Genomic DNA, 10,434 nt, shown 5'->3' with positions numbered 1-10,434 from the left:
CAATCAGGAGTGTTGCGCAATAGCATTTTTTAAAAAAGTAGAGAAGGCGGTTCTTTTCTAAAATTAGAGAAAATCCTCCGCTACACCTTTAAGCCATTTATGTGTGGTTCATGTCAATGTTTTTTTTTTTTTAAGATTTACATTAGTGATATTTCAGCGTCTCTGATTTTATATAAAAATCTTAATTTTAAGGCTCCAGGGTCATTTCTGGGCCCTCGTCTATGCTGTGTCCCTTTTACTGTGAATGACCTCATTACCTCTATTTCCACTGGGTAGCAGATGACATCACTCACACGCTAACTATCCTCTGGACTAGTTAACACAAGTACAGTCTATCTCCAGCTCATGAAAGCTTCTATAATACAGCTACAACCTGCACAGCTCTAAATTCAAGTCTGAAGCCTAAAGTATACTTTGGTTTATACACGTATACAAACGTTTGCATGCAGTGTGCATGTTGTTGGATTACAAGTGCCGTTTGTATGCTTCGTACAAAAGTTAGCGCATGCACCTGGAATTGTTTGCACAAAAAAGTGGGTTTGCAAGATGGCAAATTATCATGCAATTGTCAATCATCTGTGTTCGTGCAGTCAAATGGAGTAGTATGTTCGACTATAAGCATATGCTGGCATACACATAAATGCCCAAGTATACTTTAAGCTTTATGGGTTGTTCAGACGGACTGCATATTGCTGACAGTAGGCAGTAATACCTGTTGGTAATGCAAAGTGGGCGTGTCCAGAGCCGCAACAAAGTTGAGAAATGTATAACGTCATGCAAATAATCAGTAATGCAATGCATCTTCAAGTTAGTAAAATCACCAAAGCACATTGGATTCATATTCTACACCCCAACACAAAATAGAACACACATTGGCAATATTGTTGTTCACTTGTGATCACATTACCAAGTGGGTAGTCTACCGATAGCATTAGGGCGACCACCGTATAGACCCATATGACCAACAGCTTTTTACATAGTCCTATATAGTCTGGCATTTGCTCTTTGAAAGCTTCTTTTACATGATGAACTATGACCCAGACAGCTGTGTAGTCTTAATCTTAGCAATTGCTTCACCTTTATTAACATAGAAAAACTAACCATTTCATTTAATAATTCAGTCCAAACAGGCTGTTGTGTTTTAGCATGATCAATTTACAGATCCTTAACTAAAATATTGTATCCAATTAACCTAATGTGAAATGAATTTTATGAACGATTTACTTGCATGACAATGTTATTTCTTTATTCCTAAGAGAGAGTGCCCTTCCATCCATCCAAAATACCCATGCAAGCAGCTTTGGCATGGACAAACAACACTCACATTTTCCTCAGAAAACAAAAAAACTTCAATTTAGGGTCGCGCAATATACCGCAATCACTGTAATAATGCACATGTGCATTTGACGGTTGATGTGGATAATAAAGTATCTGGCATGCGGATGTTAGTTAAGATATACGTACATGTGCAACTGTGCATGATAGCGGAGATATTTACTTTTGTTTTGTTTACATTGTTACAATTTGTTTATGCAACAGTGGGCATGTTTTCATCCACCTATTTTTTGGGAGGGGTATCGCATAAAAAATAGAAATGCCAAGATGTGCATATATTGCAAAAATGCGGATAAATAACGTAATAGAGTCGAATAACATCCGATAACAAAACATGCGCATGAACTGCGATGAAAACACATTTACCAAATAAATTCATTAATGCGCACCAAATGAATTGAATTGATTTGAACACAATTATTGTAATTGCTTATCCAAAGGCATGTCTTCAAATAGCAGCCTTTATTCATCTTTGAATGCAGTGTGTTTATTGCGTTTTGTCTGTGCGCTCTGATACGCAAGTAATTTATTATATGACTTCTGCTCCTGTAGCAAATTCCATTTTTCTTTTTGACAGCCAGTTTATGAAGAAAGTGACGCTTTTGCGCTTTTTGACTTACTGGATGGAAATGGTGCTTTATTCGCAAATGTTTTATGCAATATTGCAGTTTTGTGCAAAAGTTTAATTTTTAAAAAACATGGCTGTTCACTTTCAGATTTTATTGTGATGCTTTCTTTTCCTGGAAATATAAAACATGTTTTGGTTATATAATCAAAAATATATAGATTTTTAAATTAGGGCTGTCAGAATGAATTGTTAATAACGCGTTAATATAAATTCATTTTAACGACACAAATTTTTTACGTGTGATTAACGTGACACGCAATTTAAGTTTGACCCTAGGCCTAGCACGTTGTTGGATAAATCGAGAGACAGCCTTAGACAGTAAATAGGCATCAAATGTCTAAAAATGATCTTTATTTGTACGTTATCTAAAAGGTGTACCATCCTAAATGTTTAACTAATACCAAGGATGTGTGTCCATCCACTTGTGCGTCTGAGATTTTGGTTTCGGTTTAAAACATGTAGGAATTAGAAAATAAAGTGCAGGACTTGCTTGATGTTAAAAGGTATTAATAGAGATAAAGTTCAGGACCTAATTTATGTTAAAAGTGTTATTGAGACCGTCAAGACTCGAAAACGATCTTCCTTGCGCTAACTGATCCATCTGAAGCATGCACACAGGCACGCAACCCCAATATATGCACAAATGGACAGAATTACAGTTTTAAAAATATCTGTTTTGACAAGAATTATAATCTGTTATGTCTTAAGTGAATGTTTGGTTAACTGTTGAGGAAAAATATCTGGGGGCGTATTACAGAAAATCTTAACTTTGAAATCTTATCTTAACTGTTTGGTTACCATGGTAATTTCAGTTGGGACCTCATTTAAGACATACACTATTACAGAATAACATTCCTAAGTGTGTTATCTTAATTGCGAATAGGAAAGTGGTATTACAGAAGCATCCCAACTTGACAAAACATCCAAAAAACTGTCTTAACTTTAGGGTAACTCCGCAGGTATCCTAATTTAAAACTTTAATGAAAGCCAGCTGAAACAATCACATTGTGGTAGACCTGAAGCAGAATGACATTACATTTTTTAAGAAAGTGCAGGATGATAAACAGCAATGTATTTTTTTTTATTACTCTTTGAATGTTTTTTACCTTCACTATATCACATCCATTTTTCACATGACCACATTTTTGTTGTCACTAGTGGAGCAATTTTTTTTTAACTCTGTCATCCCTTGTTATTTAAAAAAAAAAAGTTATCCTATCCGTGAACATTGAAATTAAAAGAACAATTATTTTGTTTACTGTACAGCAGCTCACAGATTGCTGGTTAGGATTTCCTATCTAAAGATAAGATTTGGTGAGATGAGAATCCTAAATCAACGTAAGATTTGCTTCTGTAATATGAATTTGCAAAAAATCTTAATTTAACATATCATATATATCTTAAGTTAAGACCTAAGATAGAAAGTTTCTGTAATACGCCCCCTGATGTATAACATTATATTAGATTCTTTCATTACAGTAGATCTTAAAACTGTCTGTCTCTCAATGTCAATTAAACAGAAAAGAAAAAGGTTTAACATGTATTGATTTTGACTTTGTCTTTGCCAAATCTATTAGTTGTACCAGGTTTGGATGCTGTGATGATTTTTTTTGTTTTGGTTTGAACCTTAAAAATCTTGTTGTTGCTGACTTTCACTAATAATAAACAAACATTTAAATAAAGCATCCATTTTTGTCCACGCCCATGTTGATTAGAGTATTAAAAACTTAAAAAGTGTTAAATTAAGGTAAATATAGAACAGATAAAAATGTGCAATTAAGTTGCGATTAATCACGAGTTAACTCATGACAATCATGCGATTAATCTATATTAAATATAAAAAAAATATTGTATAACATGTCGAACACCGCACTATTTATCACAGTTTTCTATTAAAACGCACAGCCATAATTCAGATTCTAAAAAAGACAAACAAAACATTGTGTCACATGACAATTGTGTCACTGGATCGGTGATTATTATGACAGCGCTCTTCACTTTATCTTCTCAGTCGATTCCAGATTGTAAGATAATTTAAACTCTTATTGGTAATTTAAACTCTTAAAGGGGAGGTGCCACTCAATACGCCCCACCCTAAAGGCCGTTTCACACGGTACGCGGCAACCGCGAGTGTTTAGTTCTTTTTCAATAGGAGACGTGCGGAAAGCGGCAAAACAGGGGCGGTTATAGAGGTGACGCGGAGTTGGTCCACACGCTTTGCTCGTGCACCCAAAATCCTATTCCTTCTCCGGACATGGTACTTCATGACAGGCGCTGTTGAAGATAAACATATTTGCACTAAATGCTGCACAAAACGCTTCCAATACAAGAGAAAAGCTGAAGCCGCGCAGCGATTTTTCCGCTTGAAACGGCCATAACTTTGTTTTCATGCAACGCTGCACATTTCAATGCACTTTTTTAGTGGGTCTTTAAAAAAATGTAACTCAAAAATTAAATACAATTAGCTTGAATGTAGCAGTATTACAGTTTTGTGCACCTACATGATGCTTATACAAGTCCTGTTACAGATATGACCTGTAGGAGGAGCCCTTGTGCCATCCTCAGTAATGCCAGTAATAGTGTCAAGTACAAGGGCAGTGATCATGGACTGACTCTCACAGATCTTCTTACGCTGTATTCATATAGATTTATAATATAATTTATTCAATATTCATTCTTTCCATAACACTTCACGGCATCTCTCCTTCAACGTCCTTTCACTATCAAACTCTCAGCGTGTTTAAACTCTTGCTCTGTGCAAGCAGCATGTGTGTGTGTGTGTGTGTGTGTGTGTGTGTGTGTGTGTGTGTGTGTGTGTGTGTGCGTGCGTGCGTGCGTGCGTGCGTGCGTGCGTGCGTGCGTGTGTGTGTGTGTGCGTGTGTGGCCCGATTTGCATGTTTTCTGTTATTTCTATTTTCCTCTCAAGCATTCTGTTGACTTTATTGTTTGTGTTTTTGTTTGTTTGGGGGGTGTTTTTGTCATCCGTGGCTTTCGGGCTCTTTGGTTTGTCCGTGGCTTTGCTCCATAGATCCCCGTGTCGCAGTCCTCTGTCATGGATGACATTGAGGAGTGGCTTGGTGCCGATGTGGTGAGACTTCTTTACTTTGATTTCATTCTCACAGTTTTTGTTGCCATGGTAACATTTCATCCCACGTTCATTTAACCCAATCTGTTTTTGACTTTTTCACCTCAAAAGTACTAATCATTTATTTCCACCAATGACGTCGTCAGTCCGCCATACGTCACTTATTCATGCGGTACTAATAAACATTAACTAGGGATTAATTATTGAAAGTTTGAGATGCTGAATGTTTGTGGTGGTGTTGGAGTAAGACATGAGCGTGGTAAAGTCTGGATAGGATATGTTGTTGTGTGTTGCAGTTCACTGTTGACAGATGCTTTACTTCACATATGTTGGTTGTTGTGTTTGTACTGACATTGAATTAATTGTGTTCAATTTGTTATGCTCAGTAATGTACTGTATGTTCACTGAACAGTGTTGGGAAAACTAAACCTACTGATGTCTAACAATGCCGATATAGATATCTAGAGAAAAGTATAGCGATGATAAAGGAATCTGTTGTTTTTTTTGTGAAGCAAGTATAAAATTATGTTACAGAAACCCATACGATGACTGAATCAAATAATTGCACATGGTTTCACATTGCAGATTGTATTCACTATACAGTGTATATTAGGGGTGGGACAAAATATCGATATGGCAATAAGGTTGCTAAATTATGATATTAACCAGGTTTATATAAAACTTAAGTTGATAAGGAGTTCAATGTATCGAAAATTTTAAAGCTTTTTAAAAGTATTTGCATAAAAAAACATTGTGCTATTTTCAAACAAAGCCTGCACTAAAGTTAGACAGATACCGTAATCGATTACCGCAGGATCGGACATTAATATTAGCAAAAGGATTCGCAAATTAGCAAAAGCAATTAGCAAAAGGTTCGGTGTATCTTGTTATTACTGCCACCGCAAGGCATATACCGTGAATCGCATAATATCCTGTGACTCCCCCCCATAGTGTATTTACAATGCAATACAACATATTAGGGATGCATAAAATGTTCGCCAACCAAAATTATTTGTCTGAAAATAGCAAAAAAAAAAAACATTTTGGCATTTAGACAGAGCAAATGAAAAGACCAAATAAATTCTACTGAACAATGAGGTCTTTGATCTAAAAGCAACCAGAGTGAGAGGCATGCATGCTCATAAATACAGCAAACATACAGCGTATAAGAAAGATAATGTGGCAATTCTGGGTACTTGGAGAACAAGAGACCCCTTATAGATGAGAAGAGGAACGACGAAGGGCAACGGCGGTATGTAAAAAAAACTTCCTAGAATGAGTACCGTCCTACAATGACAAACACAAAATAAAACTTTTCTTAACAAAAGCATTTTGTTAGACAAAATTGGTAATTGTGAGATTAATGAATAGGTTATTAGCATTTTGTGCAGGAATTGAAGATCGGATTAATATCAGTTTAGCCATGACTCTTTAATGTGGTTGAATGTAAATTAAACAAATCAGATAGCTAATAAGAGAAGTGACCAAGTGTAAAAAGGCTCTGTAATGTCTGCTGGAATGTTAAATAAAATGTGAAATAAATATCGTAAAAAATAATTTCTGGAAATGTTACTGTACTTATGCAGTGGTAAGAAAATTGACAAAATGATTAGGAAATTTAAAAAAAAACATGTTCGATTGTTCCGTATTCAGCCTTCATATTCAGCCTTCGTTTTATTTTATTCAGAATTTTCCTTTCGGTGGATCCTTACAACATTTTTTTTATTATTAGCTTGTTATTAAAAAAGCTACACTAAAATGTACAAACTGTAGTTTTGTTAGATGCGTTATTATTTTTTCTCACTCCCCAGCACTGGTCAATTGTCATAGATTGTTGAGAAAATGCATACATATGTTTGTACTCATGGTTATGAAATTGTCTTGTAAAGTGGTCTTCCAGCTTGAATGGTAGGTAGGTCGCTGACTGTTTACTCTGTTTCTGTCACGCCTATATGTCTAACTTGTTAACGTTACTGACATGCGAATAATTTGGCATGTTTTATTGTCTTTAACAGAAAGGTGAGGAGCCAGAAGAAGGAGTCACGAGTGAAGGTAGAGTATGGGAGCTACAGAAATGTGTTGATGTGTAAATGTTGTGTTACTCACTTTTATGTATTTACATTTATGCATTTTGTCCATTATATCGGGTGTGATCCCTAGGGTCAAAACCATGATGCAATGCTCTACCAACCGAGCTACAAGAGCTTTACAGTCAACTAGTTGCCTTAAAAATTTGAGTTCATTCATCTTAAAAATATAAGTTGACTCAAAAAGTTGTGCCTAATATTTTTTAAGTTATATGAACTCACTTCTGACATCACAAGGGGAGCCCAAGTTAAATGAGCTATATTTTCACCTGCTTGCAGAGAATAGTTTAACAAAAAGAAGTTACTGGGTTGATCTTTTACACATTAGAAGCATAGAAGCATTGGGGACCCAATTATAGCATTTAAATATGAAAAAGGCAGATTTTCGTGATATGTCTCCTCTAACAGTAATGAAATGGCACAAGAGTCTAAAGTATTCAAGATAATGTAAAGATGGCTAATAAGATTAAATTTGATAAGAAATGTTACACACAGAGATGTTTCTGGAGGTCCCATGCTAGTGCATAGGCCCATAGTGAAGGTCATGGGTTCGATTTCCACTGAATGCAAGCAATGTTTTGGGAGGTTTCACTATTATATGTAACCTGAACTACAAAACTCATAATTATATTGAGAAAGTTTTCCAAATAAAGTCCTTAGCAACACATATTACTAATAAAAATCAATGTTTGATATATTTCCGGTAGGAAATTTACAAAATGTCAAATTTACGAAATGTCGATAATTTCAACTCATACAATGTATTGTTGGCTATTACTAAAAATATACCCGTGCTACTTATGACTGGTTTTGTAGACCAGGGTCAAATACAACCAACATTATGGAGGTAAAATAGGATGTTGTTTTATGTAGACCTTAACCAACCAGAAAGATTTCACAAACACGCATCTGACAGTAGTTTTCTCATTGTTTCTTTAGATTTTGACAAGTTTCTAGAGGAGCGGGCCAAAGCTGTAGACCAGGCTTTACCGTTACCCCCGATTGGAGAGCATAGAGCTCCCACAAGCGCATCCAGCAGCAGTCGCAAGAAGGCCGAACGGACGGAGGACAATCTCTTTGCCTTGTAGAACGCTGACCGGAAAGACGCTCTTCTCCGGAGGTTGATTCTGCATTCATCCATATTTCCTCCAGCACCACACTAACACTCCACCTCTTAAACACTCTTCTTGGCTCTTCTTAACACATCTGCTGAAACCAGACAGATCATCTCATCTCCTACAGCAAATTAGGCTCCTGCTTGATTTTGACTATAACCGTAAAGTTTTAGGAGCGGTCAATCGATGATTTAAAAGATGTAGCCAAAACATTACGAGCTCCCTCAGAAAGTTTAGTTCTTGGGATGCTTAAAACTCATTTGTTAATTCTTGTCAGTATGCTTTTTTGCATAACTCTGTTTCGTTTATATGTAGTATGTTCAGTAATGAACTAACAGTTTTAAAATTTGACATTCCAGCGCAAATCCTTCTGTAGCAGTGCAGTATTTTGGCGAGTCAAATATTGTAACTCATGTAAAAACATATTTGCATAGGTGCATCACCTTGCTCGTCCCATGTATGAATGTAAAGGATTTGTGAAGAAAAACAATTGCTTTCTTCTAATCCTATGTTTGAACTACCAAAGATGATGTGGAATGTTTATTTTTTAATGGCCAATTTTGTATCGAATTAGTTTAGGTTGGGGTTTCAAAGGCTGAGCCATTGAAGTCTGTTTTAATGGCACTTAGTTCGTAAATCAGATATTTACATACAAATTCACTTACTCTAAATTGTAACATTGTATTTGGTTAAAAAAAAAATTAATTTTAGTGATGTAGTTTTGCCCACTCCCAGGAAGAGAGCGATCAGTTTTAATACAAGGTGAATGAAAACTAAATTGAAATGGAATTAAACAAAAAATAAAAACGGATTTGTATTTTGGTGTTACAGAAAATGAATGAAAAAGAGACACCCAGACATTGCATTATTGAGATTTGTGGTGGAGAAACCCCCCAAAAATTAGATTTTGCACTTTTCTTCATGAGATTCACCCACTTCTACATCTTTAAATCAGATTTGTGCCAGTCTCTGATGTTTTGCCCTGTATGAGGAGCTTAAGCATATTCAGAAATGAAGATGGAATGGAAATGTTATCTCTCTTTTGCTAACTTAACCTAACAAGAACTATGTTAACCCAATGTTGTTTGTAAAATATGTATCTATATCTATACATAAATATGTATATACAATAGAAAAGTGTGTATAAGGTTTGTATTAATTTCAGTGCATAATATAAATGTCTAATTGTCGTCGTATTCCATGGCATTTAGTTGCATTCACGTCCGTCGTTTACCTTGCAGCTCCTTATTTTAATCATGTCAAATGTTGCACTGCTGTTGTCTGTCCATCATGATGCTAATGCTTGGAGAAAGTGTTTCCTTCAGTCCCTTAAATCAATTAAATGTGCAAAACACTGGAAGAGTTTACCTTAGGTGCAGATCACTGTGGTTTATTGATATAAACTGTAGCATTTTCAGAGCACTATATATTCATCAATGTGGACCCGTAAGGTTTGTTAACTACAACGTCTATAAACAGCATTTTTTATTATGCTTTCATATAATTGATAATTGAATTTAAAGTGCAAGGAATTATGCAAATTATTTCTAAGAAGGAAAACTTAATAATTAATAATGATAATATCCTTCTTGTTCTTAAAGGAGCTCTTCTTTCATTCAGTGGCAAACATTTTGGATTAACTGCTTAAATGAAAATGACATCAAAAGTCTTAACTATTTTGATTATTTATCTTATAATGTCCTAAATGTATTTTAGAATAATAAAGTGTATTAAAATGACTTATTGTCAGATGTATTTCTTAATAAAGAATGTTTTAAGATTTTCTTTTTAATGTGGTTTTATTAAGCGATTCAATTGCTTAATGCAAACACCTGAAATGTCATGTAAAATGCATAATTTCAAAACTAAATTTCTTAAATTTAATAAGTTCACTCAAAAATGAAATTCTTCTTATCTCAAAAGAAGATATTTAGATAAATGATGGTTAGCACACAGCTGATTGTAACCATTGACTTGAGTAGTAGGAAAAAAATATTATGGAAGTGTTGTGATAAATGATGGTAAGCACACAGCTGATGGTACCCATTGAATTTCATTGTAGGCTATTTGTTTTTCATACTATGGAAGTCAATGGTTACAATCAGCTGTGTAGGCTACTTACCATCATTTATCAAAATATATATTTTTGTGTGTGTTTATCAGATTCAATTTCAAATTCATACA

The 10,434-nt window shown here is 35.0% G+C and overlaps 1 protein-coding gene across 3 annotated transcripts in view; it reads left to right on the top strand.

Annotated features, from left to right (window-relative positions):
• The window catches only part of tom1l2a (target of myb1 like 2 membrane trafficking protein a), a 35,104-nt gene extending 25,069 nt beyond the window's left edge, over positions 1 to 10,035 (top strand). For 2 of the 3 annotated variants that reach the window (XM_065263408.2, XM_065263409.2), the window contains 3 exons: positions 4,992 to 5,051; positions 7,064 to 7,100; positions 8,075 to 10,035. In XM_065263408.2, coding sequence (XP_065119480.1) covers positions 4,992 to 5,051; positions 7,064 to 7,100; positions 8,075 to 8,223 — 246 coding nt within the window. In that variant the 3' untranslated portion in view covers positions 8,224 to 10,035. The remainder of the gene's footprint in view (positions 1 to 4,991; positions 5,052 to 7,063; positions 7,101 to 8,074) is intronic. The other variant, XM_065263410.2, reaches the window with a different exon arrangement.
• The last annotated feature ends 399 nt before the right edge of the window (positions 10,036 to 10,434 follow it).

This window comes from Paramisgurnus dabryanus, chromosome 3 (genome assembly GCF_030506205.2).
Source record: "Paramisgurnus dabryanus chromosome 3, PD_genome_1.1, whole genome shotgun sequence".
Lineage (NCBI taxonomy): Eukaryota > Metazoa > Chordata > Actinopteri > Cypriniformes > Cobitidae > Paramisgurnus > Paramisgurnus dabryanus.
This window is presented reverse-complemented; position numbering and strand designations above follow the sequence as displayed.